Raw genomic sequence first — 20,916 nt, forward strand, 5'->3', positions numbered from 1 at the left:
AGACACCAGAAAGGACAGCAGTGATGTGCAGCAGGGATGCACAAGGAGTGTGCATACACAGGGAAAATACAGGTGTAATGCTTAGGGGAGCTAACTGGTCTCTTCTCACTGATCTTAGCAGCAATTGGGGCACGCGATTCATCTTGACATGCAGCTTACATAGCCTTATATAAAGATTGAAATATAGTTTATATGTTTTATATATATATAGTCTGTATATAGTTTATATGTAGCACATATGTTGCACAGTGCTTTGCTTTCCTTTGTCTACAGGAAATTACAAAAGTTATATGGCAGTTTTCATGCGATTCCCTGTCTAACAGTCATATATGGTAGTATATTACAATCTCCTTTTAATTTATAATTATTTGAAGTTGTAAAATGAGTGTTAAGTTATAGATCTGTATAGTTAAGGAACCCAAGCAGCCTCAGTAGCGTCCTGAAGTGCCAACATCTAACAGTTTGTTTCCTCCCCACTCATTTGGTGTTGCTGAGAGCGTGCATGCTGGACAGAAATCTAAGCTACTACAATTACCTGTTCAGTTGTTGCAATTGCAACTTAAACCAAAGTAACTTCCCTAACAATTGTTACAAACTGACATGTTTTAGTTCTGAATTGGGAAAGGAGTAAGAGCCCACACATGTTTTTTTACTCTAGCTGAACTAATGACTAAAAATTTACACACTTGGTCCTCCCTTCTTTCTGGCTAGGCAGCTTTTCAGTATTCCAGGTGAAGATTGTCAGAGTACAGAAGTGAAGTACAAAACTGAATAGAAAGCAAACGTTTCTTCTTATGACTTACTTAATTCAGTAGAGTTTGGTTGGTGGGGGTTTTTTTGTGTGGTTTTTTTTTTTTTTTTTTTTTTTGTCAAATGCCTTATGCTTGTAACTTTCCATTGACACACATCCATGAAAGGAAGACTAAAGATGCCTCTCAGCATATTGGTTTTATAAGGGTGAATATGCGACAAGAAGGATATCTCATGACCTTATTCCAAGCTTAGCTCTTAGGTACCTAATTTCAGCTCCTGTTTTCTCTGAGAGAAATTATGTAATACAGTTAATTTTGAAAGTTCTTTGGGGTGACTTACACTCCCACATTTTTACTTTATCCTATACAATACTTTATAACCTTAATGGAAAGACTATGAAGATACTTTCTTCCAGCATGAGATCAATTACAAGTGGCACAGAAAATGATCAACAATGTATTTGTCACCTTTTAGGAGTTGTTTTGTAACTTTTCATAGTATATAACTGAGTACCTGATCCTGCTGTGGTGTTTTGCTTGTGTGCTGGTGCATTTCTAGTACTATAACCAGTTTAAAATTTTCTGACACAAGTGGCACATCTTGTGTCTGCTCTCAAGAGAAGCCACCGGTACCCTGTGCTTCAAATTCACTTGCAGCTCTTTGGCTTACTCTTTCTCCACCCAAGAAATCTCTGAAGTGAGGAAATCTTGAATGGACAGGGTGTTTTATCCTCTGGCTAATTTACAGTGGTGTATCACAGCCTCGAGACAGCATCTGTGTTCCCAGAAGGTGTAGCATAAGAAGTACACTTTGGCTGTGCTGGCTTTGAGGAAGTAGGCTCTAGTGCCACATCAGGGGAAGGGGAAGGCCTTGGACACTGCTCGTGGCAGGGGTGAACTGTGTCATTCCTTAGACAGAAAAGAGTAGAAAAGACAGAAAATATCTTCATAGCCTCTCTGTCAAGGCTATAAATGTGAGGCAAGGGAAGCAAATCGAATAGCCTTTGGCAATGGTCCCAAACAGGTTGAGGAGGAGAATTAACCACATTAATGATTAATGACGGCAGAGCTCATTCAGCTTGAAAAGTACTTTCTGTAAGTGCTAAGTGCTGACATTAAAAATGTATGCATTTTCATTTTAATCCACACTTGGCATCTGCAAATGGAGGGGAAATGGAAGAGCCAACAGTATCATTACAGCAACACTAATACCTCACTACAGCTGAAATCACAGCTTGCCAAGGCACACAACCTAGGATCTGGTTCTTGCAGGGCTCAGCCTGCTGTGTTTGCTGCTGGTGGTTCTCTTGAACTGCTCCACCACCCACCCTGCCGAGCTCAAAGTGAAGGCTTGGAAAGCTTCTGCAAGCCAAACATCTACTAAGTGAACAGTTGTCTTCATTAAATCCCTACTGATGAAAAAGGGACATAGACTATAATCTATCATGTGGATTTTTTATGCGTGTAAAACTTTTAAAGATATCAATTATCCAGTCTCCATTTTTCTTTCAGAAAAAATAGACCTGCTGTCTCTGTTGAGTAGGAGACACAGGAAAGGGGACTGTGGCAAAATGATTTGTTGTGCTGTCAAGGTGGTGGCATGTTGCCACCAGAAAAGCTGTGTACCAGAGCAGCAGAAATTGTGTGGGCAGGAAGAGAAGGTTTTGCTGCAATCAAGCTGCAAGAGGTAGAATCTAGACTAGAACGTTAATATAGGCAGTAGGGTCTCTGAAAGGAGCTGAACAGACATATCGAGAGGCAGAGCAGAAAGAGAAGAGGCGAGATGAGTAGTGTCAAAGTCTCGACCTACAAGGTCCAGCTACAAGCCAGATGCAAAAGGTTAGGCTGGAAGTGTGCTTGTTGATGGGCCTGTTCGATGGCATGGCTGGAAGGAAGCAGCAGCTTTGTGCTCAGACCTGCAGTTAGGCGTGCTGGACTTGGCAGGGTCAGTGCAGCCCTTTGCCTCCCCAGGCTGGTGCTGAGTCGGCGGCTGTGTACCTTTTGCAAGTTCTGTCTGGAAATGGTAATTGAAGTCCTTGTTTTGCCAGCTTGCTGCAGCGTGTAATCCTTCTTGCCTCCCACCCAGCCGTACGCTGGGCTTGTTTTGTATCTTCATTTTATGCTACCGTCAGTCTAGCCTCGCTCTTTATTCACATACCCGGTAACAGAGAGGTACCTGCTTTCTGTAATTGTCTCCAGTTTGCCACTGCCAGCTGGGCTCACAAGCAGGGTGAGAACACCACAGGGTGACCCATCTGCTGGAAAGCAGACCCTCGTTTGTTCTCTGTGTAGTGTCAGGCTGGTAGAAGTTGCACGGTATCTGCAGAGAGGAGGATATCGTGCGCTCTGCATCACTACCCTTGCCTCCCCAGCCAGACACCGATGTAGTAGCTCTCACCTTGATGTGGAGGTGTGGAGGTTGAGAGAGGTGGTTGCTCTTCAAGGTTAACAAGGTTTGGTCTCAATTTGCCCTTAGTCTAAAATAACCACCTTTCTTCTCTCTTGTGTTGATGGTCGTGCTGTGTACTACTGTTTTAGATGCTATGTTTTCAGTTATAATTTGGGTAAAATGCTGTGGTTGCTAGGGGAGGAAAGTATTAGTGTTACAAATATTTATTGTTTGGTCCCTATGGAAACTGTGGTTCTTCCGTGAGTCCTAATTCTCACATTTTTCCTTCCTATGGAAAAGATACATCTTTAACCATGAAGTTCAGATAGTTATTTTCTAGAAATAGAAGGCAAGATACACCACTCCCTTTTGCTGACTGGTGTGCTTGACAGATGTCTGTCTATGGGTAGTTACTGCTTACTAAGCTGTGTTGTGGTTTCCAGTCACATAAAGATTTTTGGAGTGTCGTTAATCTAATTTTATCTTGGTAGTGTTTTATTATTTTTTTTCCCCATCCTAGCTCCCTGTTTGATTTGTGCTTCTCCCCATTATTGCTGTTTTTTAATTTGCTGCGTGTTTTAATTTGAGGAAGAGTTACTTGATGGTGAAATAAACTTGCTGTTTTCTATTTACAGGTATAACCATGGCAAAAGCTGTAAGCATGGTCAATGGATGTAAAAAGGTCATGAAAAAACAGTAGTATCTTTTTTCAAGGAAGTTTGAGTTATTCAGATTTTCAGAGGAAAGCTGTTAAAATACTGAGTGATTTATTCTTGATGGGATGGTTAACTCAGTCTTTGGCTCTCTTACAGTGCCTAAAACAGTATGTGGAACTTTTGATCAAAGAAGGTCTAGAAACAGCAATCAGCTGCCCTGATGCTGCCTGCCCAAAGCGAGGTCATCTGCAAGAAAATGAGGTACACTTTTACTGCAAATAGGGGTGGGTTTTTTTAGTTCCCAGGATGTTTAGATGTGTCTTGCTCTATATGTTACAGCTGCCATAGTTGCCAGCATATGTTTTTAATAATTTTCCAAAGGTCAAATATTTTGTCTCAGTTTGTTGAAAATGCTTTTGATTATTGCTGTTCTAATCGGAAATTTGTCTTTTTCTTTTCCTTCCTTCAACAGATTGAGTGCATGGTTGCATCAGAAATCATGCAAAGGTATAAGAAGCTGCAGTTTGAAAGAGGTAACACATGTTAACACTACGCACTGCAAGGCTGTGGGAATGGTATCGCTCCTGAGCAACCCCATAAATCAGAATCTGGCTCTGCACATGTTCATGCAGTAGCATTGTGCATTAATTGTTCAGTTGTCAAAAAAACAACAACCCAAAAAGCATTGTTTCTGTTCTTGCCTGAGTGATTTGCAGAACTGCAACGTTCTGGGAATAAACTAAGGAAAGAAAATTACTATGTATTATATTGCTCCATAACTAAGGGAGGGAGCTACTTCTATTTAGAGCTTTGCTGTTTGAGTTGACTACCAGTACTTTAGGGGCTGGGGAGGTAGACTGACCCCTTTTATGGAGCCACCATTATCTTCTGTGATGGCCTCTGGTGCAGAATTACTAGGCAGTTCTGTGTGTAATGATAGCATGAACCTTGTTAATTTTTATGAGGTTATAAGCTGACTGGGTGCCTATGGGGGTGTGGAACTGTGTGGCCATAGAGAATTTAGAGTAGTGTTTTACTGAGGGCAGGACCTGTCCAAGAAACCACTGAAGTCATTGGCAGGTTTTTATTGGCTTCAATGGGCTTTGAAACATGAAATAACTTACAGCAAACAGCCTCCCAGAAAGGGATGAAACTGTGTAACAGTCTTATGCTATTGTTAATTATGTGGTTACATTAGGGCAGAGGCCACCATGAAGTAAGAGTCCTACTGGGCAAGGCACTGTAAAAACACTTTCTGACGGGTTATACCTGCATAGTATGTGCTCTATTTATCTTCAAGTACAAGTGAAGAAAAATACACCGCCTCATTCTCAGAACAAGTTTACTTCAGTGAATGAAAACAGGCAGTTAATTCAAACTCAGGAAACTCACTTTAGCTTGGTGCCCACTTGCAAAGCAGGCCAGATTTATGTCTGAATGGGCAGCATAAATTAAAAGGCTTCTTTTAAAAATGCGTGTCTTCAAATGCCCTGCCAGTCAACCTCAGCTTGAATACATTGTTATGGAAGGCCAGTCTTGTAACTGCCTTTGAATTTTGTTCTTTTATGTCCCTTTGTAGAAGTGCTTTTGGATCCGTGTCGGACTTGGTGTCCATCCTCTACTTGCCAGGCAGTTTGCCAGCTCCAGGAATCAAGCCCACAGGACCCCCAGCTGGTCCAGTGCAAAGCCTGCGACATTGAGTTCTGCTCTGCTTGCAAATCTAATTGGCATCCAGGTCAAGGCTGTCAAGAGAACATGCCAATCTCTTTTCTTCCAGGAGAAACAAGGTAAAGTATTGCAAAAGATCAAATATTTAGAAACAAAACAATCTTTGAACAAACCAGAGTATGAATAGTAAAGTAGCATTCTCCTGATACTCTGTTTTAAAGCTGCTTCCTTCACTTAGTCATTCCTGTTCTTGTAATGCTGTATTCCAAAACTGGATAGCTCTTGGCAGTATTGCTCATTGCCACTATTGCTGGTAAAGCACAAAGGAGCTGCTGGAGCCTCTGTCACCGGCCCTTTTGCCCCAGCGGGAAAAACACGATATAGAGGCAGCTCATGAGCTTCCCTTCAGGAAGATCTTGTTGCTGCTGCTATTCTGGATGGCGTGAGGGCTGGTAACATCGTGCCAGACAGTGATTTTTAGGATACTCTCTTGATATCCTAACTGCTGCACATTTGGCCAATGATCTTAAGTTCTGTTTCAAGCTGTTTCCAGTGGCATACTGCAGCCAGTGAGTAAGAAAGGCCATTGTGCATATGTTCCACTTAATGTTTGGGTTTTTTCAAAGATTGCATAGCAGTTTGAGGTATCATTAAAGACCTGGCCAGCCTTGGACTTAGCTATTCATACGTTGTCTTCTTTCAAGCTTTGCTGTAACAGATGACTAGCTAGGATGCTGTCATGATGAGTTCCTGATTAAATATAGTAACTTCTGCACATGCTTTTTGTGTGTGCTTGACCAGAACTGAGCTTACTAAACTTCACAACAAGGTAAAAATTTTATCTGTTTTCCTTCATGTTTTGGATGCTTTTAGTTCTTGCTTCATTTTTTTACTCTGTTGAGGTTTGTTTTTCCATTATTTTGGAGAATAATGTGCCAGTAGCAGTTTGTGCTACCATGCATTTGGAGTTTCATATACAGTTTATGGATTCAAAGCAATTTTCTGTAATACAGTTGCCCCTAGTGTGACTAATGTGTGTGTGTCCTTTTATCCTGCCGTTGGGCAAATCAGTCAGTCAGTCAAGGGTCAGTCCTGTTTTCCAGCAAACTGTTGATTCCCCATCAGTTGTTCATGTGTCTCCCACTGGCAGTGGCTGCAGGAAGTGTCATTTGTTAAGGTACATTTAAGTTAGTGTGCATAAAACCTCCATGTGGTAGAGAGCTACTCGAGGGAAATAAATGTTCTTCCAGTGTTTCCACATTCCTCTGTGTTGTGCTCGCTATACCAGGGGATGTCCTGTGGTTTTGCACAGCCATGCAAGACAAAAAAAGGCAGTGCTGACCCTAACTCATGAACAGCGGTCTTGCTAGGACAGTGTTGGAGATGAAGAGATCAACTCCGAGAGAATGGCATGCCCCCAAAACCTCACAGTTCCTGATTTGGAGGGAAATTTCTAGGGAGGATCGTCAAGGAGGGCAGAGACAAGCTATCTTTCCCTGGCATCCCGGTCCAAAGGAATGTGGTCTGGGCTTGTTGTGCCATCAAGGGATTGCTTCCTCTTCTTTTCTGAGAAAGAAGGAGGGAGGAGAAAGACAAATGACTTAGATGTACAAAGCATTTAGGTGTTAACTAGCTGCTGTTCCTCTGATATATTCCAGGAGAAAGCTGTGTATCTGTTAGTGTCTCTAGTTAACAAAAACAGTTGGTAAAATATGTGGTAAAGAAAATGTCCTGACTCTCACGTAGGCACTCAACATTAAACAGTCATTAAACATTTTTTCTAGAGATATGTTTGAAAAATAGAGAATAGCTAAAATATCTGAATAATAAAACCCAGCTGAATACCTAGTTCTCTAGTAATTTATCTTTTTTTTTTTTTTTTTTATGAAACAGTAGGCTTACCTTCTCAGCATGGTTCTTACATATTCTTCTCTAAACTGACATGGCCATGTACTTACTAATTCCTCACTCTCCCCCACAGTTCAGTTTTTAAAATGGAAGAAGATGATGCTCCAATCAAACGCTGTCCAAAGTGTAAAGTTTACATTGAACGAGATGAAGGCTGTGCCCAAATGATGTGTAAGAACTGCAAACATGCCTTTTGCTGGTACTGTCTGGAATCTCTTGATGTGAGTACATACCATGGAGTCTGGTTCTCAGAAACTTAGAATTTCATTGCTTTGCCATCCAGCAGGCTCATTAATCAATTAAATAGTATCTCACTAGCTTCTGCCCAACTTGGTGGTCCACAACCCACCAGACCTGATCCTGGTAATTTGATAGGATTTGTGCTCTCTTTCACTTGTCTGACCTGTGCAATCTTAGCATTTTGCTGATGTGAGTCAGTAAGTAATCATCAAAAAGTAAAATTTCATGAAAATACTCTGTTTGCAATCTTACTTAGTGGCAAGTAAGATTGGGAAGGGTCATTGCTTCGCTTTGTGGTTTTTTTTCCCCACTAATACTTCATTTAATACTGACTTTTCAAGTTCTCCTTCTTGAAGGAGTTACAGGATGAGTACAGCAATGTTCTTAGTCTTGAGACTTCCTTAGTGGAAGTTTAACAAACTCTAGATTTGGTGCGTCATCATGTAGAAGATTAGCAGTCAGATTTTACCGTTCATTGTGTTCTGTGGGACAAGAAATACATCTGACATATGAAAAAGAATACAATGTTCTCCTAGCACCAGGAATTTGTCAGTCTATAAGCTGCTGCTGTCATATGTTTGTCTTTTTAAAATCGGCCTGTTATCATGCCCAAGGATCAGAGTATATAGAATATACAACATCTGTTTCCATTTCATCTGCTTTATTTTATAACATTGTTAACAATAGCAAAGGAAATGTTTGAAGTTCCTGAAAGCTACTCTGACTATTCAAATCCTGGGGTTGTCCTATTTGAATGCTTTAATAATAGTCCTTAACTCACAGGCTTTTCATGTGCTCAGTTAAAAAGCAGCGTTCCCTTGGTACTAGGCCTGCTGTCTTGACTGGTTTGCAAAAGGATGGCAGGACAGGTCGGGACATAATTTCTCAAAGATCTGTGTTGCCCTTTTACTTTCAACTAGTAAAAGGAATCAACTGTGGGAAGTCTGCAGTACAAGTATTTGTTTTCCTTTGTTCTTTCTGTATGTGTAAAATGTATGCAATAGTCCTTTTATCGGATCCTCTTGCTGAACTCCATGCTAGCATTTAAATATGCAGCTTGAGAGCCTTTGGGAGAAGAATTCATTACAGATACATAACACTTGCTAAACAGCCCTGTTTGTGAAGATGCTTAGCTGTAAACAAAGCACTTTGGAAAGGTTAGACCTGGCCATATCCACTTTACTAAGTTTTTATCTTCCTGTACAGTTCCTGGTTATAAGTTCTCAGGAAATAGTGGTTTATTAGTTGAAGAACAGTTTACACTTCTGTTTATTGCCTACCTTTTATTTTAATATTTTTTAGGATGATTTTCTCCTTATACATTACGACAAAGGACCTTGTCGAAACAAGCTGGGACACTCCAGGGCATCTGTTATCTGGCACAGAACACAGGTAAAGCTCAGATATTTAAAAGCTCTCTACAGGTCTACTACTGTCATAGTGCTTTCCTTTGCCTTACTCATTTTAACACCTTAGGGTAAAATTCTGTGCTAAATGGTAGCTGATCTTCATAGCAGATTTTGTTAAAGAGGGCTGTAGCTCGGACAGGAACAGTTTGCTCTTCCAGAGAGGACACTCCTGGGCAGAAAGCCACTGAGAATTAGAAGGGGTACATTTGCAGAGCCAGTTAAGTGCCAGTCCAAGTGCGTTCTCAGTAAACATAGAGGATGGACTAGGTTGCCACCATCCATATTACTAACAGGAGAGCTCATCCTGCAAGGGATCTTTAGCTTCAGATCCAGAACTGGAAAGGAATTAGCCTGAGTATGCTCAATATCTTGTTATGGACTCCAGTTGACTCATTCATGGACAGAAGGTAACCCCACGAGTTTCAAACACAGATTCAAACTGACAGTTACAAAGAGCGTGGGGATGGCTCTTGTAGCCTAGACCTAGTCTTGCTGGACCCACCATGAATGCTGCTAATGAAAGTGCTCTCTGCACTACTTTAATGCATGTAATATAAATGCTAATGTGTGACTTGGTCCAATCTACTGCCTTTACAGTCACTTCAGAGATACAGGGACATCTGGGTTTCTGAGTCATCTTTTCCTAAATTAACTGTGTGCCAGTAAAAAGCTACCTTAGCTTGAGATGAAGCGCTTTTCTTGAAATATACATTTCTTTCCATTCGAGCATAAACCCCAAGTCTAGAGAATAAACCCCAATTCTGGCCAAACAGCTAAACTGAAATAAAATGAGGATTGCACCGTGCTCCCTCCACATACACCCCTGGGTGCCTGAGCTATGGACTGAATTTTGTGTGGCTTAGCCAACGGTATCTTAGGAAGTGTGTGGGTAGATAAGTTGTCTTGATGTACCTGTAATGTGAGGTGATTAATCTGATATTTGGAATCTGTTCTTAGCTACAGCAGTTAGCGCAGATATGTTCGATAGACAATACATTTGATGTTCAGGTCGTTGTTGAGAAAGCAAATGGTAAGTCTCTGCCAATCAGGATATGATTCTGCTAAACCTGCTTAAGCCCAATCAACATTGCAGTCATTTCCTTATGTGAAGTTTCTTTGAGTATTTAGCCAAGACAAATTGAGGTGAGCCTTTGGTTTGTGGTTTGTGGGTTTAAAAGAAAATATTTGTTTTGGCCAGAGGGAGTGGCTTGATGCTGAGTAGGACAGCAACTTCTTCAGAAGCAACAGAACCAAGTAGAAGATGAGTAATACTCAGCAGGCAGTTTTGTTTAAAAAAAAAAGCAAAAAACACAAGAAAAAACCCAAAATAAACAAAAAAAACCAACCCACAACAAACAAAATGAACCTTAATTATCTCTTTGATAGCACATTGAGGCAGAAAGGAAGGTGAAAATTAGATAGCTCATAAAAATTAGCAGTAGTCAATCCAGTCCGCTGAATTGCTAACTTCCTTCCAGCTTGGCTCTGACCAGCACACATCTAGCCTGGGCTGCAAGGAGGTAGGCAAGGGTGTGCTGCCTCCGAAGATCAGTATGGCAGCAGCTGCATTTTTAGTAGTCACGATTTTTAAAGGAGGTGAGGATTTGGCTTTGGTTTGTGTCTGTACGAAGTAAATACAAAGATTAGCACATGACATGTGCATCAGATTGTCAGCACCTCAAAGAAAAAAAAAAAAGACTAAGTAGCGAAACGTGCACACCTCTGAAGCTGAAAAAGAAATTGCTCTTGGCAAGAAATAAAATTGTTGGGGCGTGGAAGTTTGAGCTCCTCGTCCCTGGACAGCTAAAAGCCGGGACTGAAAGACTCGGTCAGGGTAGGAGGCAGCCCGAGGGCCGAGCGCTGTCCCGCAGCGCCACCTCCTGCAGCCAGCCTCGCCGCCCAGCCCCCGGCCCCGGTGCTGGAGCTGCAGAAATACATACGTAGTAATCAGAACGAGAAATTGGCCGTGGCCGACAAAAGCACTAGTAAATCATCGCTTCTATACCATGGCTAATTAAATATTTGCCAGCTAATTGAAGTGGCGTATCTAGCCCTGGCTAGAAGAATTCTTAATGAGTACTGCACTCTTAATTTCATTTTGCCTTCTGTTGTGGGGTTTTGCTAGCAGATTAGCATTCCGCTCCTGCCTTCATTATTCAATATTATTCACAGACTCTCTCATGTGAATTAATCTAAATTATTTTCTCAAATAATTTGCAGGCGTATTGTTGCAGCATTACACTTACAGTTGCCTGTGGCAAATGGGAAACTTCCTCAGGCGATGAACCTCAGCTTGAGTGTTTTTTTAATAGTTTTCCAAATTTAAACTCTGTAGAAACTAATAGAATTTGGCACGCTGACAGGATGGGTAGGTCTGTGGTCCTCTGCCCATGCTGGGAAGAGGGTGATCAATAAATGTCAATTTAAAAAAAGCTTTTAGAGTTAGGTCATGTACCCTGAAGCAGCAGGATGAGCTCAGGTCTGACTGCAAAAAGCCATTACATATTCAGAGTCCTTCTGTAGTCCATAGTGTTTGTAACCTGTGGCTGAGATCCCCAAGCTTGTGTTGCTGCTGGTGGGAAGTTTGTGGGAGTCTTCCCTGGCTGTCCATGAACAACATGAAAACTTTGACTGATTAATTTTGGAGCTTTCTCCAGCAAAAAAGGGAGCACCTGGAAGTGAAAGTCTCTAACTCTTTTCTAGTCTTGATCCTGATATTTACGTCTGATCAAGAAAAAAGTGTCTAGTCAATTGCTTCATTAGTTGTTTGAGATATAGCAGAACTCGAAAAGGCAAATAACAGTGTGCATCACTTTGTGTGATGGACCTGAGTTGTGTGGCACGATGTTGACTGGAGCCATGAAACATGAGCGTTCACTCTCTGATTTCACTCATGTTTGCTGATCGCAGGAGCTGACTGTAGCGTGCTCTTGGGGGGAAGTCCTCACTGTGGTAAGGTCAATGGCACTTGCTGAGATCCTACCGAAGGACACTGGTGGTGCACTGATGTCAGCAGAATGCAGACAATTGCTATCCCTAATGCAGTGGTATTCTTTTCTCTTGCAGGTGGTAGGAATTTTTGCAGGATTTGGTCTTCTACTTTTGGTGGCCTCCCCTTTCCTTCTGCTTGCTACACCATTTGTTCTGTGCTGCAAGTGCAAATGTAATAAAGGAGATGATGACCCTCTGCCTACCTAGACTGAAAGAAGATTGGACTCATCACAACATGTGTTTTGATTTTATTGTTGCTGTTGCTGTTTCCCTCTTGCACTTACATTGGTGTAGCCTTACTCGTCCCATTCTGCTTTTCATTGACACACAATCTCGGTTCCAGAAACTGTTGTTACTACTGTGGCATAGATAATTGATGATAGACAAGGAGGGTAATGGAAGGCAAGTTTGGTGCTAAAGGGAGACCATGGACCTGAGTAGCTATCAGAGATGAAGAGATGATACTGCTAAAAAAAATGCAAAAGGTTTCTGCTGCCCTGCTGGTGGACTGGGAACTGTACAGAATGACATCAGCAAAACAAGCTGAAAATGCATACAAACCTAAACGTCTGCATATCTGTTCGCTTACATATTTGATGTCTTCTTATTCCTGTATGTATTTGTTGCCTATCATTTAAACCAGATAGTCAACTTACTGTGACTTTGCCATGTTTATTACACATCTGTTTTTGTTAAAGCCATCACAATGTCCTTTTTAGTACCTATTTTTCCAAGTATAAGAAAATCAATAAGGTGCATATAGGCCATCCTATGCCTTTCTTGAAATCTGGGGAGGGTTAGAGGGACAAAGTTGGTCCTGTTGCCTTCCAGGAATTTTTTGAAGTCTTAATATAAATTTGTTTGATTGAAAGCTACATTTTAAAAATGAATTGATGAAGCTGTAAGGTTGACACAAACCTTGGTGTCACAAACCTGCTATCTAATCAAGGTTCTTTTAAAAATGCATTGATGGTATTGATTACCGCTGGACCACTAGTATTTTTCTGAATTGTTATTTTTTGCTGTTGTTTAGGGTTCTGCTACACTTATAGGGCTATGTAACTTCTAATCCAGGTATCTTAATCTTTTTATATATAGAGAGAGATATATATAATCGTATTTAAACCAAATGTGTAAATAGCTGTGCTATTGAAAGATTTTGGAAGGTCAAAATAGCTTGCTTCTGCCTTTAGGGCAATTACTAAAAAATACAGGACTAACTTTACTATTTAGCAGACTCTTGGGTTATCAGTGAATCTTTCCTTTTAAGTATAAAAATACATCAGGGTTATCCCTGTAGTTAAGAATAAAAATGCCTGGGATATTTGTGGAAGTTGTACTTTACATTTAAACTACTTAGCCCATTTTCAGAGTTAATATCATAGGTTGTATGGTGTATGCTGTTAATAACAATACTGTGACGAAACAAGTTTTTATTTGAAAAATAATCACTTGATTTGATGATTTTGTGGAATTCACAGTGCTGTGTTTCCAGGATAGTAAAGCGTGCTAGTCAACATACTATTAATCATTGTAATTTCTCTTTAGAGATATTTTTTTGAAAAACATTTTACTCTGATTGTAAAGCCTACAAGAATTTGACTAATAACTTCTTGCTATGAAATATAAAGCACCTGAAACAATGTGTATGTCTGTGTGTAGTACTGAAGGAAAACATTATTTTGAATGGCTTGCGGACTAAGTTCAACTGTGTTTTTTTCATCATCATTTATTTCTGTGCATTATCAGTGTACTGAAATGGATGAATATGTTGAAGCCAGGATAACTTTGCACTACAAATGTATTAAGACCCTTCAATGCAACTGCTTCTGGCTGCTGTCACAGGCTGGGAATATGTTTTCATAGCTCAGGCATAAGGAAGTGACTCCTCCTTTATACGTTTGTTTTATACTGTCTGTTAAATAAAAAGACTGTAGGGTACAATTTTGAAAAGGGCCACTGTATTTTTATAAAACAACTCTTGAATTGCTTCTCTTTCTCCTTCTTCCAAGTTTATTGGTATCCAGATTCAAACTGTATCTGACCACAGATTTCAGCTTCAGGAGCTGGAGGTTGTCTGCAGTTTGCTTATCTGGCTTGATTTTAATGAGTTCAGCCATTGTAATGTGAAGATAAAGGATAGCTGGTTTCCAGCAAGTCTGAACCCTTCATGGTGTCTTCACATTGTTTGTGGCAATGCACTGTTCAGATCCTTTGTTATCAGAGTCTTTTCAGTATTGTAAGCTATCTGTGTTATTAAAAAATGCATAATTGTTCAAAAAAACCTGCGGAAGGAAATCAGGGTAGTGCATTGGATGGCTGTTTTCCAGCCCCCAGGGTGTGTGTGAAGCGCTGAGTTCAGCAGGCGGGGATCTGGTTATCTCACCCGGCTCTGGCAGCAGCTCAGTCCGTCTCCCCCCATGTACCCCAAGCCGAGCACCTGGGTTGTGCCGAGTCATTGCTTCGGTGTGCAGAAGTCCTGGAAACCCTTCTGCAAGGGACAGCTTCCTGCAGGTAAGCTTGAGCAGTGGCCTTTCATACTTGGCCCTGTAATTCTATTTAACTGGAGACAAAAAAACCCCTGGACCACAGGACGTAAAAGATTTCATGAGCTGTTACTTTTCTAACTAGCAGCACTGAGGGATTTTGCTGTGTGCAGCAGTGGCTCTAATGACAGATTTGGCTGCTGGGATGACAGTAAACAGCAGAGGTGCAGTGGCCTGTTAACAGGACCAGTGTCCTCCTGGTATGAGGTTTACGTTCTCTGTGCCTTTCTCAGAGACAGCCTTTTTGCGGCAGTATAGCGAAACTTGAGTTTTCCATGGTACTGTGTGGCCAGTTAATAATCAATGTCAACATTGATGCATTTCCAGATTTAAAAGAAAAAAAGAAAGAAAAGTCTTTTACAAATACAGACATCTTTACATTATAGTTTCTAATTGATGCTCACAGGTAACGTTATGTATCAGAAAACTGTGTACTTCTGTCAGTATATCTCTCTGATCTCGACATATTTGAATTTCTACTGGAGATTTTTATGACGTTACCTCTTGTTTCACATCCTGGCTGTTGGGATAGACTATATGCCTACATATGTTTACCAAATACCTAATTTGTTCAGGTTTGCTAAATGTCGTTCCATCTGTATTCTTCTCGGGGATTTTTTTGTTTTTCTTTTTTTGAATTTTTTTTTAATGCTGATTTGATTCCAAAGTAGCAACTTCTGGTGGTGGTGTATTGAGTTTGGGGCATTTTAATGTTACAGCTTACATTGATAGCGTGACATTCAATACCCTGAAACTGAACTGTAAGTACCTTATTTTAAACTCTGACTTTTAAATCCCCTGCCATGGAGAAGTGAATGTTTGTCTCTGCTGCTTTCCAGATGAAATTCTGTTACAACAGCTTTGGCTTTTTAGAATTTCACCAGAAAAATAAGGTTCACCACATGATTTCTCTTGAGTTTATTATGGTTATGCTATTATTTAGGGAGTTTGGATTGTTTTAAAAGCTATTTTTAGTGGCGTTTGTAACAATACATAATTTGCATGTTCTGTTGGGATGAAGTGGTGTCATGTCTAGCGAGCGAGTGTCAAGTCCAGACTCCAGAGGCTTTGCATCTCCCTAGACTTGACATTCATTGCTTGGGCTGAAGTCAGCCCTGAGAGGGGTCAGAGCACACAGCCCATACCACCTTCAATGGTGGTAGCAATGTGGTTTCCCCACGTGACATTGGACAAGTCACTTATCTCCTTTTATCTCAATTTAACCATCTTTTAAATGGATGGACCAATGTTTACCTACCTCACATGAGGATTGTGAGGGCAAATTCATTGGTTTTGAGGCTCTTCAAGATCCTGTGATGAAAGACTGTATATAAATGCTTACTGTAGTTTTATGTTAATATTTCAGTTTTATTCATGTTGGCATTCATCCTGAAACCTCCTACTACTGACTTTAGCATGCCAAGAATTTGGGATGCTTTCCCCCACATACCAAGCAGCATGATCTTTCCTCAAATACTCTGGCTTATGAATTAGGCAAAATCCCAAATAAGAGCTAACTGGATCAACTCTCGGCTTGCAGTTCATCTCCTGACATGCAGGAAACACAATCAAAATTAGTGAAAAGATCTCCTGTTTGTGGAGCTGATAGGATAAAATATTCATAGATCAGAAAAAGATGAAGTGCTTTTGTTATGAGCAGGAAAACGAAAATGAAGTTTTGTGCATTTCATCTGTAGGCCTTTTACTGCATAGGAATAAATATATTTGATACAGGCTGTTTTCATCCCAGTGAGGTGCAGCATGCATAAAGCTTTGTGCAGGTTTGCTTTTTTAAAACCAAAGTTGGTACATTTCATGTGCGTAGTCTAAAATCCTAAGGAAGACGGGTAGAATATGGTTGTTGATGACAGTGATATTAAAGGCATCAAAAAAGCCTGCATCAGTGCTTAATTGCTAATGCACTTATACTAAGTAAGGCATGCTGTTTGTGTTTAGAGCCCTGTGGTCTTCATTATTGCTTTGAGTTGTGTATCTCTCTTATAAGAATTCCAGGAACATTAGGTACAGGTACATGGTACATAACTGAACCTTTCTTGATCATTTTACCATGGATGTATTTTAAACTTGTATAGGGATAAGCATGAAGGAGTCATGCATATCTATAAATAATGTATTTGACCAGTGTAAAAATAGTTCTGTTGATGTATTTGAAATGTAAGTACATTTTGTGCCACTAACACTGTGATGTATAAAAGAGCTGTTGAATGCCTTTTAATGTTGTGTTTTGTACTTTGAATCATATTGAAGAGTTTAATTTGTAATTTCAATAGATATTTTAAATGAATGCGTCTCCTGTGATTCTTCATAGTGACTTCCCAGTGCTATACATTCACTAAAGGAAAGTGCTTTTGTTATGGTAGGACTCCCTGTGCTTACCCACCTCTTGATCCTTGATCCTGAGCAAGCACAGCCTGTAGCCTGGAGACCTCCTGCCTCGTTTCTGGGCATAACTGAGGTTTCTGGCTCATTGTCTCCCAGTTTAGCCGTAGGAGTGAATCTGGGTATCTCTAGAGATAATTTGACCCACAGCTGGGTCTTTGGTCCAGCTCCTGTTGCAGTCCGCTGATGGACGCCCTAGCCGGGTGAATGTGCTGCTCCGAGGATCACTCTGAGATGCATGTATGTTCTTGCACCACACATTTAGGTCTGGTGGAGATAAATGCGAGTAGCTTGTATTCCCCTGGGTTTGTGTTGTGTAGGTGAAACTTTCAAAGGCAAAGTGCAATCACCTGAACAACAGAGCATACTGAACTCCCTCTGACAGTGGAGTTGGCTCTCATACCTCTCAGCCCATCAACACGCACTTTGCGTTTTGCCCGAACTGCAGGTGAGGATGCAGTCTTGTCTTCAGTGCTCTTAGTTTCTTTCTCACTTGTTAGGGTGCAATTTGTCTATATCCCTAGGAAAAGCACAGGCACAATTTCTTAAAAAAAAATGGTATGCATAACTGATGCGTGTATGTGCTTTATATCTGACAACTTAAGAAAAACCAAGGCTGCATAATAGCTGCTACTCAGTCATGCCTCCTGTCATTTGCATGAAGCATAATGATTTTTCTCCATAAGGGAAAGATCAGTTTAGATATTTTGTTCAATTGGGCAGAAAAATGTCTATAAATGCCACAAGGGGTTTTGACCGATTCTAGGAGTAGGTATCATTAACAAAGCAATCGCCTGTCTTTCCCTGCTCCCACAGTCTGCTCCTTCCAATTAGGGTATGTTGTCTTTGCAGTTTTCTTTCAGAAAGGAGGATTGTTTCTCAGTCACTTGCGTGTAGTTCAGTAACATTTAGCTCCCTGGGCATCTCCTCAGTCTGTCTGCCCTGTTCGGCTTACCTTGCTGTAGCAGGGTTTTCTTACACATGCCTTCAGCTCTGTGACTGGGTTTCTACACAAGTCTGTAATCACAGAATCAAGCAATTCAGAAACTCTAGGTAACAGACTTCAGGGTCTCAACTGTCTAAAATCAGATTATTTAAGTTGAATTCTTAAGTGGCAAACTGTAGCCCATGTATGTTCTAGCAAATAGTGTCCAGCATCATTCAGTCGCCAGAGGCGACCCGCATCCCTAGTGGTAAGTTCTGCTAGGAGGGACCCCAGCCCCAGAGTAACTCCTGAACCCCATCTGGGCATTGGGTGGGAGAGTTCAGGTCAAAATCATGCCAGTAAGTGTCCTGTAAGAACTGAACAATTGGCACAATTGAATCCCACAGCACAAAAACATTGTGCTAGGTCGAGCATTCTGCTAATTATAATGGTGCTAATAGAGACGCAGATGTAGAAATCGAATTCTAGAGACTGACAGTGCCAACCTGCAAGCACAGTGCATCCACAATATCCGCAAAACCTCTTTTTTAAAAAAAATATTTTCTTAATTGGAGATCATCTAGGATGTTTCTCATAGGAGATTTTATGCTGTGGGTACTTGCCTGTTAGCAGTGCATCTATACTTATTTTAAGCAGGGTATATAGAAATTGATGGAACCTTTGCTGATTTTGATTTTGAAAATAAGAGATAAAAGGCTGTCTTGCACACGGATGGCTTTGCTACTCAGACTCTGCACTCTGGGAACCAAGATCCAGCCTTGAATCTGACACCACTTAATTATGAGGTTTGTCTTAATGTTCAGGTGTCTGGCCTTAACTCGTGGTAGTCACGCAAAGACACGTATTCTGGGTCTTTGGGACTCTCAAGATGCTTCGCAGATGTGGTTTTTTTCCCCGCCCACTCTGATGACAGAAGAAATCTAGGCAACTGTCTTTGCTCAGACTCACAACTTTTACATGGCTAAACCTGAGAGAAACAGTTGCAGAGTGCCTTACCAGAAGTAGTGCTTTCAGATACCAGGGCACACCTTGGTGGAGGAAATGAGAACCTGGTTACACTGCTCCCATATAGTGTGTGTCTGTGTGTGTGATGTCTATAACTTAACACGTGGCACATCCACAAAATGTTTATTTGCTGTAAATCATGCAAACCGACTCACACGTGCAAGTGATGGAAATGCACTTGAAGGACTGAATAGTCCAGTTCTTCTGTGGTGTGTGCACAAGAACAACATCAAGCTGGATTTGCTAACTGGTAATTTATTCCTGGTGTTCCTTGGTCACTTTTTTTTTTTTTTTTTAAAGCCAAAAATGAAATAAACACTATAATCACTATATAAACACTAAACTTAAACCTAGGGTCGCAAAGAAGAGAGTCCCTGGGAGTAAATGCTAGGTATCCTAACTCAATGCTGTTTTGTAAAATCTGAATGTAAATATGGGTGTCTGGCTGTTATGTGGTACTTTATTTTTATGCACAGCATGTCCTTAAATGTCAAATGTGGCTTCTAGTCAGTGTAGTTTATATATGTTTACAGGAAGAAGAAATTCTACTGTGTAATTTTGTAGAGCAAGAAATGTGATCCTGGAGCAATGGAGATTGCCCATATTAAATAGACCGATAAAGGTTCTGGGTTATTTTTTGTAGCTTTGCATGGAAGAAAGTGTATTAGGAATAGAATTAAATCACTTCCTCCTTCAAAACACTGCCTTCTCCACCCCCAAGCGCCCCCCCCCCCCCCCGAGTAGCTGGAAAAGAGAAAATAAATGTCTATAAGCTTGAATAAGTGGGACTCCATGTATGCTATGAATTGTATGCTCAGAGCCCATGAAAAGGGATTAACCTTTCCATTACTTTTTAGTGAGTTTGGATTTTCGTTTTAGGTGAGCCACAAGCTTGTATTGCTGAGTAAGAGAGCACATGTGACAGACTGCCGTGTTAGTGTGACAGGTTTTCTTTGCCAGTGATTTGCCTCAGTTGTCATGACCTGTTTTGTGTGGCAGAATACAAGAGACTGGTTTCGCTGTGGATTATAAGAGAAAAACATGTATCATTAAAGGAGAGTGAACATAACACACTAGCTTAGCAGGTTCTGTAGGCTTGACCTGCTCGTACCAGTCTAAATTAAAGTCTGTGGACTCAGCCATTCCTGAGATCTATGCTGCTGTGTTTTAGTCTTGAGAATGATTACAAACAAGCACACATTTTAGTTTGGGTTTGTGTTTTGTTTTTTTTTTTTCTTTGCTCCCTTGAGATGATGTTTGCGTTTTGGTGAGTGGCAGAAATGCTTGAGGTGCCTCAAAATCCTGAGGCCTCATTATATTTGAGAACAACACTTGTTTTGTGGGATTAGCCACAGGAGAAACGTGTGAGACTGTGCAAAATTTTCCTTTTAAAATTGCCTTGGCAGATAAGCGTAACATAGCATTTGTTTCTTTCTTTTCTCACCTCAGTAATTATTAGTCTACTCATTTTGTTGAATTCTGGTGTAACTTCTATGGTGGGTGTACCTCTAGTGAGGGTTACCTGAGTTGGAATAGGGATGCACTTTTTTTGATGCGTTAGAAAAGCGCATGAAGCAGGGCGTTTTAAGCCCCAGCGGTAAGCGGTGCTGCTGAGAGCCAGCAGGGTGCAGCCTCTGAACGCCGCTGCAGCAATAGGGACCCGCCGGCTTCGAGAAATCCCTATTAACAAGGTTTCTATCTCAAGCTTTTAAAGTCTCTGTTTCCAAACCTCCGCAGAGTTAATTGTAATGATATCATGGCTAAAAATAACGATGTTACGATGGGCCTGCACACTCTGCTGGGGCTGTTTTAGTCTCTGGGTATTAACATATATTATTGCTCCTGCTCTCTGAGAGTATATAAACCTTTTCTGAAAATGGAAAAGCCTAAGTAGTTGAATTTTCAGAAAACTGATATACACATAGAGATGTTTCAGTCTGCAAATGTAAAATGAGAGGTGCAAACCAGAGGTCTCTTTCAAAATGCCGTGTTCAGAGAGTACTGAG

The 20,916-nt window shown here is 40.8% G+C and overlaps 1 protein-coding gene across 3 annotated transcripts in view; it reads left to right on the plus strand.

Moving 5' to 3' along the window:
* Positions 1-16,864, plus strand: part of RNF144A (ring finger protein 144A) — a 67,474-nt gene extending 50,610 nt beyond the window's left edge. For all 3 annotated transcript variants that reach the window (XM_055713925.1, XM_055713926.1, XM_055713923.1), the window contains 6 exons: positions 3,954-4,058; positions 4,270-4,330; positions 5,377-5,584; positions 7,447-7,594; positions 8,916-9,005; positions 12,089-16,864. In XM_055713925.1, the coding sequence (XP_055569900.1) occupies positions 3,954-4,058; positions 4,270-4,330; positions 5,377-5,584; positions 7,447-7,594; positions 8,916-9,005; positions 12,089-12,220 (744 nt within the window). In that variant the 3' untranslated portion in view covers positions 12,221-16,864. The remainder of the gene's footprint in view (positions 1-3,953; positions 4,059-4,269; positions 4,331-5,376; positions 5,585-7,446; positions 7,595-8,915; positions 9,006-12,088) is intronic.
* Positions 16,865-20,916: the final 4,052 nt, after the last annotated feature.

Source organism: Falco cherrug, chromosome 6 (assembly GCF_023634085.1).
Source record: "Falco cherrug isolate bFalChe1 chromosome 6, bFalChe1.pri, whole genome shotgun sequence".
NCBI lineage: Eukaryota > Metazoa > Chordata > Aves > Falconiformes > Falconidae > Falco > Falco cherrug.